The 15,231-nt window shown below is 41.9% G+C and overlaps 3 protein-coding genes and 1 non-coding gene across 6 annotated transcripts; 3 read left to right on the forward strand and 1 right to left on the reverse strand.

The window, feature by feature from the left end:
* Positions 1-2,376: 2,376 nt before the first annotated feature.
* On the forward strand, positions 2,377-5,521 carry LOC115673695 (F-box protein At2g27310-like). Of its 2 annotated transcripts, none has more exons than XM_030595943.2 (2): positions 2,377-2,638; positions 4,235-5,521. In XM_030595943.2, the coding sequence occupies exon 2, from the start codon at positions 4,249-4,251 to the stop codon at positions 5,380-5,382; it is 1,134 nt and encodes a 377-aa protein (XP_030451803.1). In that variant the 5' UTR covers positions 2,377-2,638; positions 4,235-4,248; the 3' UTR covers positions 5,383-5,521. The 2 variants fall into 2 exon arrangements, with proteins under 2 accessions (XP_030451803.1, XP_056170897.1); XM_056314922.1 differs by lacking the exon at positions 2,377-2,638 and adding an exon at positions 2,661-2,675.
* Positions 5,522-6,277: 756 nt separating this feature from the next.
* Positions 6,278-6,350, forward strand: TRNAF-GAA (transfer RNA phenylalanine (anticodon GAA)). Its single transcript has one exon. It is a non-coding gene; the product is annotated as a tRNA-Phe (tRNA).
* Positions 6,351-7,155: 805 nt separating this feature from the next.
* On the forward strand, positions 7,156-7,578 carry LOC115673589 (antifungal protein ginkbilobin-like protein). The gene has a single exon (XM_030595801.2). It carries the CDS (start codon positions 7,156-7,158, stop codon positions 7,576-7,578), a length of 423 nt encoding a protein of 140 aa, XP_030451661.2.
* A 916-nt stretch (positions 7,579-8,494) lies between these two features.
* On the reverse strand, positions 8,495-14,674 carry LOC115673693 (general transcription and DNA repair factor IIH helicase subunit XPD). 2 transcript variants are annotated; one of them, XM_030595941.2, is made up of 12 exons: positions 14,016-14,674; positions 13,044-13,324; positions 12,312-12,394; positions 11,816-12,219; positions 11,182-11,375; positions 10,869-11,049; positions 10,616-10,740; positions 10,322-10,411; positions 10,145-10,223; positions 9,984-10,060; positions 9,507-9,615; positions 8,495-9,093 (listed from the first exon to the last, which is right to left on the reverse strand). In XM_030595941.2, the coding sequence occupies exons 1-12, from the start codon at positions 14,547-14,549 to the stop codon at positions 8,974-8,976; spliced, it is 2,277 nt and encodes a 758-aa protein (XP_030451801.1). In that variant the 5' UTR covers positions 14,550-14,674; the 3' UTR covers positions 8,495-8,973. The 2 variants fall into 2 exon arrangements, with proteins under 2 accessions (XP_030451801.1, XP_056170614.1); XM_056314639.1 differs by lacking the exons at positions 9,984-10,060; positions 10,145-10,223.
* Positions 14,675-15,231: the final 557 nt, after the last annotated feature.

Below are 15,231 nucleotides of genomic sequence, written 5' to 3' on the forward strand. Positions count from 1 at the left end.
TGTCACTCAGTGATTATGTTACGTCTAAGTTTATTGCTTCGATTGCAAACGTCATGTACTGATCTAGATGGATTGAGGTTGCGAATTTGAATTTGAGATAGTCACATAACCTATTCGATGAAATGTTCATGAGAGTTCTCTTTCCCTCAATGCTTCGGTTTACTTTGTTCTCAGCAAATTAAATACTCATTTGGTTATGTGACTGAATTGTGGTCTAAACCGAGAGCCTCTGGATATATTTTTGAGCTTGAGGTGTTCAAATTGCTCGTATCACTATTGTTTAGGTGTTGATGTAGAGAAATCTTTTATAATCGCAAATTGTTCACATGTGGAGTTGTAGCTTTTTTTTTTTTCCGAATACTAATTGCTGCTCTGATTCGGATTGAGAATCCACTTCACATGCGATGGATATGTTCTGAGTATCGTTTATATTGTGCTCACAATGTACGTGCAAGTACATGGTGGTTTATTTCAGTTATCACTATTAGCTTGCAAAAATATTCATTTCAGGATGTGCTACTTGTTCAATTTGTACACCCGCTGCATTGTATGCTCGCGGAATATGACTGTATATGGCTCAAATTTACTGGATTCATTGTTGTTCTTGCTGTACATGTTCAAAAATATGTTGATTTCTTGCTGTGAGTGTTGTATAAGTCAGAATATGCTGGATTCTTGGCTAAGAATGCTGTGTATGTTTTTAATATGCTGTTTGTGACTTAAATTTGCTGGATTTATGTTCATGCTGTTTTTATATTGATATCCAATTTCTACCAAATAATAAATAGGATATGATATAAAAATATCCGACTTTAAATCCGTAGTTCACCAAACAGTAGATAGGATACAACAAAATCCATGGATTTCTTATCCTATCCTATCTAGTCCTATCCTGACTAGAAATTCAGACGACCAAACGCAGCATTAATATCAAGTATATATTATCAGCATAACTAAATCAATGATATAGTTGGCAAATTGTTACGAAAAAGGGTCTATTAGCAATCAAGCAATCACCCTATAGAAACAATATCTTCTGACTAAACGAATCGGTCAGATTGCACATCCACCAATTTGTTCCATACGTTGCAGCTGCGGTGACATGTGACAATGCCCTCCTATGCTTTGACTAGGTCACCTAAGTCCGCCCCAAATTTTTACTTGTCTTTCAAAAAAAAAAAAAAGAAGAAGCATATTGATTATCATGAAATTAATTTTTTTTAAGGGTTAATACCACGAAAAGTTTCAAATTAGTACACCTGTGATAAATTTACCCCAAACTAATGTTTTGACCACAAAAAATCACAAACTGGTACAACTGTGACAAATTCTCTCTCCGTTAGTTTCCGTTAAATTTTACTGTCAAATTGCTAAGTTAGATGACACGTGGTAGTTGACAGGTATACTAATTTGGGGTTTTACTCTTCTGTTTGTCACAGATTTACCATTTTTTTTTATTTTTCGTGATATTAATCCAATTTAACGAAGAGTAAATTCATTACAAGTGCACTAATTTGTGATTTTTTGTAGTTAAAAAATTAATTTTGAGTAAATTTTTTATAAGTATATCGATTTGGGATTTTTGGTGGTTCGAGATAAATTTATCATAATTACATCAGTTTAGGGTATTTCGTGACATTAATTTTTTGTTTTAATTGTTTACATCCCTTTCTTCATTTCTTCGTGTTTGCCGGTTGACCTGGGGAGTGATAATAGTAGCAGGTAAGCCAACAACTGGTACGTAATATTGGTTAGCGTACTACCATTTCCTTCCACGTGTCCGCATCGAGACAATAGATGATGCAATGAATCTATCCGAGGTTAGCCGAATCCCACGTGGCCTCCATAATCTAAATAGTCGGATTCGCATCGTCTTGCGTGATCACATTCACTGTTTCCACCTCTCGAAATGGCGATGCGCCACTCGCATGCTCGTTTTTGAGCGAGATACATAAGCATGTTCTTCATAAATTAATAAACTAGGTAAGCGGCGAATTTGACGAGCTAGTTATGGGAAAACAGAGAAAGCGACCCATTTAGACACGTAAAAAGATGAGTTCCCCATATGATTTTTTTCTTTTTTGCACTCGAGAATACCAATGCGGCGTATAAATTAACCGATAAAGTACGTCTGGTTAAGATCTTGAGCTAAATCTCCATCCGTGATGGGGGAGCTCAAAGGGAGGGGTGGGAATCGACAAACAAACAGTAAATTCAAGGGGGCTGAAAATGAGGTATGGAGCTTTCTTGGGGACTCGAAAAGAAAAGAAAAGAAAAGGTGGGGGGTACAAACTACAAAATGAAAGGGGCAGCAGTGAAAATTGCCCGGCTTATATTATAATCCGAAATCTTGGAGTGAAGTTGGGAAAGATGCGGACTTGGCATCGCACCACCCAGAGAAGAAGAAGAAGAAGAAGAAGAGAGTGACTCACGAACCGATCAACATATCCTCGCCCCGAAATTCCCTGTCACGCCATCCTCTCCTTCTTCTTGGGCAATTGCATCGGAAATCTGTGGGAGATTCTTCGCCTTCGAGGCCTGCTTGTAGCCGGGCGGTCTTCCGGTTGCCGTCGTTCCTCGCGGGCGCGCGCCATGAACCAGGGAAGAGGAGCTTCTTCTACTTCTTCTTCGTCGTGAGGTTCGTTCGTTGATGTCCCGTGGTTTGTCGGTCTGAAGTGCGAGTTTTTTTGCAAATGGGTGGTCTTATTTTTCGGTGTTATTCTTATTTTTCTGCGCGTTTGGTCCATTTGGTATGTCGGATTGTCGTGTTGCTGGATTTGGCATGGTGAATTGCGATTTGGGTTTCGTGCTCGATGGATTTATATCTGCCGATTTGCCCTGAATTGGTTCTAATTGCTGGAGGCGGGTCGTGTTGGTATCTTGTGTTGTGATCGCCGTGTCGTTGAAATGCTCTGATCCTTGTGGTTGGATCGATAGAGGTCCGGTCTGACCGAGCCGGCGGCCGAAGCGCTCTGTCGCCTTCACATGGTTGCTGATTTCGCTGTTGCTGATTGATTAATCATTGTCCGATCATCCTCTTGTTCTTAGGTAGTCTTCAGAGCGATAGTAATTCTCACCTTTTTCTTCTGGATTTTACCATTTGTTGAGAACTGAGTAAGGTAGTTGATCACTCTCTACAGGTCAATTCATGCTTGTAGCGTAGTGGCCTTTGTTTCTTTGCCGGAAATTTGGCTCGAATACATATATGAATCTTTCTATGTCCTTTAGTTTGAGGAATTTCGTTATGTTCGCATAAATTTTTTCTTCTAGAGTAAAGCTAAGTAATTGTGCTTTTGCTATCTGGATCACTAATCTGGTGACTTGGGATGTGGAAGTAGTAAACTGAACAAGGTACCCGGATTCAGATTGGGGTTTGAGGAAAGTATCGACTTCTTCTTTCTTTGGAGAGTCTCTTAGCATTCTGCGCGCGCTTGCACTTGATCTAAAAATGATAGTAGAATGAGGGGTGGCAGGAAATAGTTCCCTCACTAGTGTGAACTGATAACTTAGTTATTATTTGCCGAGACATGCTTAAGAGTTTTGGAATTGGGCTTTGAAGAAGCTATCGTCCATCTATGTTTGTCCTACTATGTCGGTGCCATGGATGAATGATTGACATTTGAAAGCGGAAAAAGTAAAAATTCTTTTCCTCCCGGCGGTTCCAAAAAGTCAAATTTTGACTGTTCATGCCTTTATATGTGTTCACAAACGGAATAAATGTACCATTCTTTTTGAGTCATAACCAGCTATCTTCATGGAACAGTTATTGGTGAGGGGCCAGTAGAAAGTAAATGCTCAACTTTTCAATTGAGAAAGTTGGCGTAGATATTCAATATGGCTGGTCTAGGATGCTTCGGGATCTGATCTCGTCAGTAGTGGGTGTTCGTTGGGTAACTTCAAAAGTCTCTGGAAAAAGACCTAAGAGCACGGTTGGTTGCTTGCGCTAGTAAAGAGAAGAGTAAGATGACAGATTTGCGACCTCTAGCAAATTATTTGCTGATCCGGAAGATGAGAAATTGGAGATCTTTTTATATTTCTGAAAGATTTTATAAAAATTAGGGATTCTTCTCTTGTTAATTTGAATTTTGGGTACATCAGTGGCGTAGTTTTTCCTTGACCTAGTAAATGATATTGTTAATGTGTTGGCATCCCCTTGATGCCACTGTATGAATTGCTTTTACTTATAAAAGAAGGGTGGGGTTTACATATTACTTACACGTGTTTTTGTTATCAGACAATAGAACTGTTATGGCGATTTCAACTGCACAAGCGGAGAGTATGACGTCTTTGAGCAGTGATCTTTTCTATGACATACTGAGGCGCCTCGATGGTCCAACCTTAGCTAGTGCTGCATGTGCTTGTGCTGCATTTTGTTCTATCTCAAGAGAAGAGAGATTATGGGAAAATGTATGCTCATCCATGTGGCCATCAACCAATAAGGAGGATGTCAAAAGCTTGATATCATCTATTGGAGGGTTCAAGAAATTCTATGCGGATTGTTTCCCCCTCATTGTAAATAAAGAAGTCACTGAGTATCAGCGGAATGAATATCTCGGGGACCCTGAAGAATGGACCGAGGCTGAATATTATGGGGATATGGATGAATCTGAGAGTATATCACCCTCGGATTTTGTCTCTCTAGTGGATATCAGGTATAAAGACCGACCGGTATGCTCGAAAGTGCTGTGGGGAATTCCTAATGCGAATGGTTTCGATGGGTGGTTCTACAATTGTCCATTCCGGGTCGATCTTCTCACCTATCCATCATCTAGAGACAATGATTGTGATGATGAAGTTACTCTTTCGGTTTTGGATGGTCTACCCCCGGTTACATCCATGGAGAGAGAGAGGAAAGATGGAAAGCTATGGCGAGAACTTCGTGATGGACTCCGGCTCAGTTGGATCATCGTCAACAGAAAAGCTAAGCAAGCTGCTAATCTTGCGAGTTGGAGCCCACTTGGCGGGCAAAGGCACTGGCCCACAGACAAAGATTTCGTGATTCGCTTTGGATCAGTCCTTTCCGCAAAGGATATTCTTCCCTGTCAGGTGGTCGAGTGCGTCCTGATTATGAAGTTCAGGATGACTCGTATGGAAGGAGAAGGCGTCCACACAACACTCAAGTTGACCGAGCTGAGCATGCAGCTGGAGGACATGGAAAGCGCTCACGTCAATGGAAGAAACAGTTTGCTTATTCTGAAGGCAGCACTGAGCTGTCGCCGAAGCAAAAATTACAGCGAAGTTCTCGAGTCGTGTCGCCTGTACTCGAAAGTGCAGAGCGAGTTGAAAGAGGAGAAGATGAGAAATGAGAACAGGTTAGATAGGCTTTGTATCTTGAGCGGCATCACCGCATTCGCTACACTCTGGTACTACTACATCTTGTGAATGAACAAGTCTTTTCGTTCTTTTTAGCGGGATGTCTCGAGTCTCTTAACGGACATTCAAAATTTTGTACTCTTTGATCCTCTAACAACTCCCTATATCGTATTCTTACTAATGCGAATGGACCCAAGTTTTGTACTCATTGAATTTTCAAACCAATGTCGACTTGGTACTACTCCATGTAATGTGAAAATTGAATTCCTTCTTTAATGGGCACTTTTCCCTCGTCTGATCTGAGAACATGGGCTATCCTAATGCCCAGCAAATCCCTCGGTGGGCACCTGCATTTTACTCGTCCCTCGTGTTCTATGCCTCTTTTTCTTCAGATAATACTAGCATTCGCTGTCGTTATTGTACCCTCTCTCTTCTTACGCCATCCTTCTCTTTTGGGTCAACCGAGGTGTGCATAAACAAACGAACTTTAGGACTTTACGGTGCCAACCACCTGAAGTGGCTAGTTGTTGGTCAGTCTCTGTCGCGATCTCAGCCAGGATCTAAGTAAATAGCCTAGGATTATGGGGTTGGATGGGGTTGGTCGACATGTCTGCTTCAGTTTCGTGAGAGATAAGTTGAACTTTCCAAGTAGTGAATTTTACGACCAAAGAGTGTTTGATTTAGACCGAGCGCTGCTTCCTAATTAAACCTAATTGTGGCTAAGCACGACATTAAAAAGTATTGAGACTCGTAGGTTCCACTCTCTAGGCATGGAAACATTTGGGGGGCACTTTTAGTATTGTTTTCCCACAGTACAAGTAGAAGACCAACAAGAAATGTCTTCACCACCCAATAAGAAGTAACTACATTACAACTTTACAAGATTGGTCTGCAACTTTAGTACATAAAGTAATGCGTATTATGGTATATAAATTTAATTGTGGGGAGAGTCAATGACAAAGTTGCGGGGATAGCTCAGTTGGGAGAGCGTCAGACTGAAGATCTGAAGGTCGCGTGTTCGATCCACGCTCACCGCATTTTTACGTCCAATTTTTTTTTTTTTTTTTGGCCTGGATATCATTTCGTTTCATTGCAATGCAATATGTGTAAATTCCACGTATACCAAATTTACCTTCGTATTCGTAGTGCCTACTCGGTAAATTTATGCACTCTCAAAATGTTAATTTTCCCCCCTTTGTAAAAAATACAAACAAACACGAATATCTAAAATTTTTCTATTTTGACCAATTGCCACGAGCGCCCACAAGCTGCTCCGCAGGCATATATCCTGTAAGACTCTCCCCCCATTAGAGCGATGGGGCCCGTCCATCAAGATTGCATTGAGTAGAAGACCATGATTCGAACACGAGATTCACCGCGTCTAACCCCAGTTTTCACTTAATAAAACTTCTTAATGGTTGAAGTTAGAAGGCAGTCATCCAAAAATTGAACTCGAGTCCGGTGCTCGACAAAAGACGTGGGGAAACAAGTCAATCAAAACCGGCTCCCGGCCCACGTCTCTCTTGTCACTCGCACGAAATTTACGATCCGGAATTTGATGAATTCTTTGAAAGAGAACGAGGGGCTCGTTAATGGCATGATGATCACCTCTTCTTTTGGCCTTCTTCTTCTTGAAGGAACGATGTGACCTGATGCGGATCTTCCGATGCGTCCAACAGGAAAACATGTGCCATAACCTCTAGAACAGCAGACGAGACAAAACCGACCAATACAAAAGTGAAGATCGAATAAAACAAACAAATGAAATTTCTGAGAGCCCAATGTTAAAGCTCGAGCACCGCTACTTTCCATCGACGTGAAACAGTAAAAGATTGCTGGGAAATGGCGATCTCTCCGCTGAAAAAACCGACCCCCACCATCGTCGCCGCGTCGTTGCTGCTTCTTCTTCTTCTCGGCGTCGCCGCCGCTCGGGGCGCGCCGGACACGACGGTGAAGCAGGTGCTGTGCAACGTCGCCGGATACACCGCCGGCGACCCCTTCGCCGCCAGCGTCGCGTACGTCGTGGCGGACCTGGTGGCGGCGACGCCGGCCCGGGAGGGATACGACTACGCCAACATCTCGCCGTACCCGAACGCGTTCGCCTACGGCCACGCCACGTGCAGCCGGAAGCTGACCAGGTCCGACTGCGGGACGTGCTTGGGGGCGGCGAAGGGGGCGATGCTCGGGACGTGCGCGAGCCGGATCGGAGCTCGGGCGGTGCTGGGAGACTGCGGGATGAGGTACGAGCAGTACCCTTTTCAGTGAGTGATTGAGCTGAGCTTAGCTCAATCAGAACCGTTGATCATGTTAGCTGGGAGGTGGGAGCGAAGTGGGTGTTTGCCACGTGTTGCAGCAGTAGCGCTTGAATTGATCATCCGTGACCAATCTTTCTCAGTTTAACTTTCCTTGTTTTCTGTGTTCTTTTCTTTCCTTGCCAAGTGGATGTGTTGGTTTTGGCTTCTTCTATTGAACTTTTAAAGTCTGAACTTTAGATACTCATTTAACGTTAAAACCTTATCTAAGTTTATTTTTTCACCTGTTTAACATTTTCATAATTGGTATGTTTTCCTTCATCCCATTAGCCGGTGTATCATAAATATGAATGTTATCTAAGTTTATTTTTAGTTAAATTTACACACGAGTGATGTAAGTATTAGTAACCTATCAATGATCCGAGATTCGATCCTGTCTGTTACATCGGCACTTGTTTTTTTAACTATTCTTGGCTTTCCATTTTCCCTACTTTCATGGCTCCGCTTCAGAGATTTGTAGCGAACGCTGTGCTAATAATGGCAAGATACACCCCATGTCGACGTCCAGTTGACTATTTGTGAGCAACGACCAGCCCATTTTTGTAATCTTCAAATGCCAAAACAAGCATATGGCCAATCCAGACTTCTTCGAAAATTAATAGTCGTTCTATCATGAAGAGATAAATCTCGATCTCGATCACGTTTTTATATCACTACACTACGCGAAATCAAGATAGAAATCGGATGATACCCATGTTGCTGTTAGTTCTTTCAAGTGCTTGTCGATGATATAGCACAGTTAAAATGAAAGGATTGTGTCGATGAATAACCTGTTGGTTTAGCTTTCGATATTGAGGTGAAGTGGTATGCTCTGACTAGCTTTTGCAAACTCAATTAAGTCCACATTCCCAATTCGTGTGAAAGTAACATTTTACACGCAAATAAAAAGCAATGCAATATCCCTGTGCAAAGAAATAAGCCAGTTGGTCATTCAAAGCAGATACGAGTTATCTATTCAAATTGGTGAACGTCCTTAAGTTTGGACTACAAAAGCAGTCATCGGACCCAGCCCCAAAAAAGGAAAAAAAAAAAGATACGTGCCCGGATCCAGCAAGTCGGGCAGAAAACGCAAAAACATCTTGTGAGCCTAGCAACTCACAAGAACAAGTCGCAACATATTTCCATGCTCTCTGGTGAACACAAAAGCAACTCTAAGACTATCTCTGCCTCGACACCAAAGCATTCAACCATCTCTTAGGCGCAATGAAGCTCCGTTAATTCATTTCTCTCCAAACTGTTACTTATGCTATTGACTTCAAAAATTACCATCAACGGCCACATGCTTCAACAAAGATTGCCATCACAGGGAATGAATGCATGGAACGAAAAAGCAGGTGACGATAACCTCTCAATACAACATTTCGTTCAAGCTGCCATCACCCATCTTCTCTATGTCTTCCTGCGACAGAAGGGTTTTCTTACCACCACTCCCAGCTTTATCATATGGTTGTGCCATTTTCCGAAGGAACTGCAATAACACATGAAGAAGATACTCTCAACGCAACGCCCTGTCAAGTAGGATTAAGCACAGTGCACATTGAAACTACTTTCCATCCAACTTTTAAAGATTTCAATCCATTTTAACATCCTTTCATAATGCATCCTCCAAGTTCATGGCGGCTGGCAACAAGATAAATTAATGATCTATATCTGACACAACCTAGAGCTTCCCCAGGGAATAAGCAAGATGCTGTTATTGCAGGTTGAATTTCCTTTTACCAAGGAGAGTAAGCCGGTGCACACAATTCATCCATCAGAGTCGCCAATCTCTCATTTGCTCTTTTTATTTATTATGTCTTTGGGATGGGGGTGGGGGGAATAAGCACGATAAGTGCACATTTGAGACACGAGAAAGGAGTGCCAGTAATAATGAAGTTGTACCTCCCTTGCTATATACACAGCCATGTCAGTGCTCAAATTGAGATGGGCGTCACGTAGATGGGACAATATCCACCCAGGCAATTTAGAGCGCTTGTCATGACGGCTATACCTGCGTGATTCAAATAAATGTCATCAAATGGGTGTGTCACTGAGCTAGTTGCATCACGCTCAAATGTCCTTGCATTTCCGCGCTCGCAGCTAACATCAAAGTGAGCCAAAAAACAGGAGAGCTTTGCAAGAATTGACAGGTTTCAATTTCCAGGCCGGAGAAAGATGATAGAATTAGTAACTACCATCAAATCAAAATGCAAAGAACAGCAGAAGCAAAAGATGAACGCAATACAATCTCCATTAGCTACAGGCTACGGGTTACTCTAAACTCTAAAGACTCAATCACACAGAGACAACCTAAAGCCTAGCTCCAGCTTCATAAAAGACTAAAACTACATAGCCAGAAGAGATACAAGATTATAAAACCTTTTGTCGGCAAAAATCATCATGCCATAGTCAGCCTTTGACCGGATAACTCGGCCCACACATTGAGCAGCTTGCCTCTGTTTCAATCAGTTATCAGTGGTTAACATGGCATTTTTGCAACCAAAGAAGGATTCAATGAATAAGAATATAAAGAGATTTACCAAAGCATCGAAAGTTAAAAAATCTCCCTCCTTTATTTGAAATGTATCACGAAGGTACTCCAACCGTGCTAGCAAAATTCTGTAATACCATTAAGAGTTCATGATACAATTCATCAACTAGACCATGGATGTTAAAGGCATTTTGTCACAATAAAAAAGGATCACAATGAAACTCACTTGCTCAGTGTGTATTGGAAGGGAACACCAAACATGATCACTAATCTACCATAATGTCGATCAAAATCAATTCCTTCAGCTACCTTTCCCCTGCAATATAGGGAAAAACAGTATTTAGGAAAAGGATAATCTACTTTAGTAACACTTCACCAACAACCTCCTTCTAGGCCAGTGAATAGGCAGGCAAAACCAACACACGAAAGAGGGAACCTCAAGTTAATGCCAAACAAACAGAGATTGTGGTCGTCTAATATAGTCAAATTTGATGCTCTTGTCTTCTGCTGAGGCTAATACCTGGCCACAGAGAAAAAGACAGCACCTCTCCCGCAATCACAAGCCCTGCGATAGTTGTCCAGAGCCAATGTAGTTTCCACCACATCCTGTGTCTCAATAAAGACAAGCTTATGTTGCATTATATCCTGCCACCATCAGAACAGACGATTATAGATTTCACCTGATTTAGCACAATATAACAAATAGGGATGGGATAAGAAATAACAATTGGAGAAACAGGAGCAAGAAAAAAGAAAGTAACCAATATACTCACCTTCAAAATCCCACTTTCATTCCAACTATTGACAATTTCATCCATGTATGAGTAACTAACGAAAAAGCACACAATCCCATCGGGAACAACAGAGACCATTTCCAGTAAAAGCCTCCCGTAGTTTCTTACAACACCAAGATCACTTCTCATGTCAAATTTTGTGCTGACTGGTAACTGATCACTGAAAGATAATCGAACAATATTAAACATGCTGCGAATAAAAGAAATCAATTGAAATTGAAAAGTGGCAAAAGACTTGTACATTCAACCTTTACGCTGAATTACATGAATACTAAAATTAGGGCACATCTACCTTCCACGAGTAAGAACCATCGGGCATATGCAGTCTCTTGTCAAGGACATTGTGAAACTCCGACTAACAACTGGATTAAAATTCAGAAGACGAGGATATAGATCAATAGGGCTGAGAGTTCCAGATGTGATAACGACTGTCTGGAATCGATCAAATACAGGCTTTATGGCAAGAGAAGCATCATGGCAGCTAAGCTGCAATTGCACAGAGAATACATTTTCCATGTGATTAACATATGCAGAAAGAAAAGAGAGCAAGAATCATTAAGTGCTTGCATAAAACACAAGAATATCCTGCAGAACATGTCATATACGACAAAATATGCAGCAGCCCAGAAGGTTGAGAACCTACTAAAACGATAATGTCGAATCACCAAGAAGAAAAGGCATCTTAGCAGGTCATGCATTAGTAAAAAAGGACAAATTAGAAGACAAATGGTCATTAAACATCGTTCATCCAAGATGCCTCATGCAATTGACTTAACTTCAAACAATTGAAAGGGCTTTTGAGCAACACATTTCACGTATCATGGAAGGGTAAACAAATACCATTATTTCAGGATGATAGCAGTTGGCCAAGAATTGCGCTCCCATAAAAGAAAAAGAAAGGTGAAAATTAAAAGAACAGAACCAACCTGCAGCACAGGATCCCGGACATCTGGCATTCTCTCGTCAAAAGGCTCGATTATAATAGAAAAGCCACGGGCATATGTTCCCACAAGTGTTGCAAAATCACATATCGTTTGTATATGCAAAAACTCATCTGTATCAGTTATTTCTAGAGTCAGCATGAGAGAATGGAGGCGATCATAACAAAACTTTAACGCTTTCTGGTCGATTCCGGCTTGATTAGCAACAGAGGCAACAAAAGTAACAGGGCTTTCCTTCTCAACATTCTCAGTTTCTAGACGACCTTTCAGATATTGGACAAATCTACGTAAGACGCGTAGGAAAAAATCTGCTCGACGAATGTTCCCTGGCACTGCTTCCTTTAAAATATCATCAGGCAAGGCAGGATTTGCAAGCCAGGTATCATTAACTACATAAAAGGAGGGAAAAGCCGTAAACAACAAGATCATTGCTGAATAATGAGGTTGTAATTACACTTTATAGATTAGCATCCTCATGTACCTCGCAAGTCTCCTCTCAATGCCAAACCCTCAACCAGCCTCTGATATTCTGCTCTCAACCTACTTTCATCTGTGGCCTTGAACCTTTCTACCATATCAAACAGTTCAAGAGAAACCAAAGTTAATTGCATCATCAGGCTAAAAGTTCCAGTGAAGGACACAATTGTCATATAAATAAAACAACATTGATCCCATTGTATGAGTGCAGTAACCCCCTCAAGATAAATACTTTGAGCTAAAGCCAATTATCAATATTTTCACAGATATGCAATTTATGCAAGAACTAGAGCTCAACTGCTACTGCACAGAGCATAGACAATCAATTGTCACCATCTATTCATTATCGCTATTCAAAATCGTAACATAAATCATAACGTGCTCAAAGAGAATTTTTGTAGTAGTTCAGGTGGATGGGGGTAATTAAAAAGTATTGTGACGATATGGTGAAACTTCAAAAGTTGTGACTACCAATGCATCAAATTATTAGCAGGTGAACAAGAACAACCAATATTCTTCACAAAGGCGATAAATCTAACAGTCAAAATACACATCTTTTATCCTTTAAATAAGCACACAGAAACCAGTTGTTCATGATGTACAATGAGGAGGAGACAGAGAGAGAGAGAGAAACCAGATGGATGATTTAACTTTTAAAAGCTGATTGTAATTATTAACATTCCACTGAAGGAAAGACATTTACTACTACTCCTGACATACTAGAAGTTGTGCATACCTGTCAATCTCCTGCTCCATTCGATGAAGATTCCTTGTAGCTCCTTCGAGTGTTTGTCGCCTCACACAAACACTAAGAGCTTCAATACATACATTATCAATATTATGTGCCTCATCAAACACCACAACACATTCTCTCTGCATTTCCTTTGATATTATGCCAGCCACCTTTGGGTCAAGCAAGTACTGATAACTATACACGACAACGTTTGCAAATTGCACCATATGCCGTGCCAAGAAGTATGGACACCATCCTTTCTGTTTACCAAAGGCCCTTAGATCCTGCCACAAGAGCAGCATGCGGCTTAGCTTCAACTCAATGTCGCAATATATAAAGTAAGAGTTAGGGGAGATTATTAGATAGCAGGCAGGCCAAATACCAGAAAGGCACCTGTTCCATTTTCCCAGCAATACCAATTATATCTCCTAGGACTATAGGGAAAAAAAGGTTTCTTTTCATTGCCAATTTCAATATATGTGCGTGATGCAAAAATCAAATGAAACCCGTTAACAAAGTCTACAGAGCATTTGTCAGACAAATAAAAAAAGAGTACAAATTACAAAATGCAAAAGTTGATAAGAATTAAGCATTCGCAATATTCTGTTCATGAAACAAGAAACAACTAATTAATCGGTTACTGTCCTCAACAATTTTCCTATGACATAATGCACGAACCATCTAAAGACAATGGCCTAATACCAAAATTGTACCTTGAACTATTATAAACACGTCAAAATGAAAATTTGATTCCTTAAAATCTAAAGAGGTATCGGCGCGCAGTCAGTTCAAAGTCTAATGCCCTCCTCATTTGTCAGACACAAAAGCTTAACACAACCTCCGGTACCAAGAAACATCCTAAAGCACTAGAGAAACGCCAAGAGAATCGTAATTACAATCATTCCAGAATCGAGATCACAAAATGCCAATCTCAACACAAATGACAGGAACCAACCAACCGATCAAGGAGCAGACCTGCAGTGTATAAACTCCGGGTGGCAACACCGCCCCGGACCCGGCCCTCTCGTAATCCTCGAAGAACTCGCAGGTGGGCACGCTGGGGTTCCTCTCGGCCAGAGCCCTAACCCAGCTGGCGGTGAGCTTCCTGCACCCGGCGTCCACCGAGTCGCGATTCTCCGCCGACAGGACCCTCGGGTTCACGCACAGGTTCTTCCGCGACGACAGCCCGACGGCGAGGATCCTGGCGGCGGGGCCGAGGCGCTGGACCTGGTAGTCGTGGAGCTTCTTCAGCTCGGCGAGGGTCTTCTCCATCTCGTGGACGGTGCGGGTGCAGTAGATGAGCTTGAGAGGGGACTGGGGCTTGGACAGGACGTAGCTGGTGATGAGGGAGAGGAGGGCGATGGTCTTGCCGGTGCCGGTGGGCATCTCGAGGAGGCAGTGGCCGCGGGCGTCGAGGGCGCGCTTGAGCTCCACCATGTACGAGTACTGCTCCGGGTAGATGTTGTCGTACGGGAAGTAGACCGTCACGTCCTCCATCTCGAACTTCATTTCTTCTCCCTCTTCCGTCCGCTCCGATCGTTCTCGAGGTCCTCCTCGGGACGCCCTCGGTTCTGCGGCGCCGGGATGCGGAGGGATTCGCCGGACGGAGCGTCGCCGCCGGCGAGGAGGAGGGTGGCGAGAGGGAGAGAGAGTGAGCGAAACTGGAAAGGTGTCGTCTTTATGGTTCTCCTGCTCGTCCAGCAGGCCCGAAAGCCCGTTTCTGAGGGCCCGACCCGGGCGTTGTTTATGCCTTGACCCGATCGCCCCCCCCTGAAAGAGATTATTTATGGATTCTATTATGGTTTTGAGACAATCTTTCGAGTAGTTAAAGTAAAAAAAAGTATAATTATCAAAAAATTGTACCGAAAGTCCTAAATGTTTTGGCCGGATATGCATTCAAAAGTGCTATTAAATTTTAGAGATTCTAAAATCGCTGCAATCAATTCCTATCGACGACCGCTCAATCAATTTTGTCGACGCGACATGTTAGAAATTGGATATGTATTTTTTTTAATGGTTTTTATTTTATTTTATGAATTTGCACCTCATAATTTTCTTAACATCGGGGATATGAGGAAAGAGTTTTCACATAATCAAAAAAAAAAAAAATCAAGATAATAGAGTTTGACTTACACTCTTTAAAAGAATTTTATGAGCAAGCCGTTCCAATATATTGATTACTATAATTATG

Source organism: Syzygium oleosum, unplaced genomic scaffold (assembly GCF_021117445.2).
Source record: "Syzygium oleosum isolate NSW1041296 unplaced genomic scaffold, Sole_v2.1 Sole_v2.09, whole genome shotgun sequence".
Classification (NCBI taxonomy): Eukaryota; Viridiplantae; Streptophyta; class Magnoliopsida; order Myrtales; family Myrtaceae; genus Syzygium; species Syzygium oleosum.

Excerpts from the sequence above, each read along its gene's own strand:
- LOC115673695 (XM_030595943.2), top strand. The coding sequence starts at position 4,249 with ATGGCGATTTCAACTGCACAAGCGGAGAGTATGACGTCTTTGAGCAGT.
- LOC115673589 (XM_030595801.2), top strand. The coding sequence starts at position 7,156 with ATGGCGATCTCTCCGCTGAAAAAACCGACCCCCACCATCGTCGCCGCG.
- LOC115673693 (XM_030595941.2), bottom strand. The coding sequence starts at position 14,549 with ATGAAGTTCGAGATGGAGGACGTGACGGTCTACTTCCCGTACGACAAC. Across the intron at positions 11,376-11,815 it reads TCCGGGATCCTGTGCTGCAG|CTTAGCTGCCATGATGCTTC; the intron begins GTTGGTTCTGTT and ends GTGCAATTGCAG. Across the intron at positions 9,094-9,506 it reads CTGTGTATATAGCAAGGGAG|TTCCTTCGGAAAATGGCACA; the intron begins GTACAACTTCAT and ends GTGTTATTGCAG.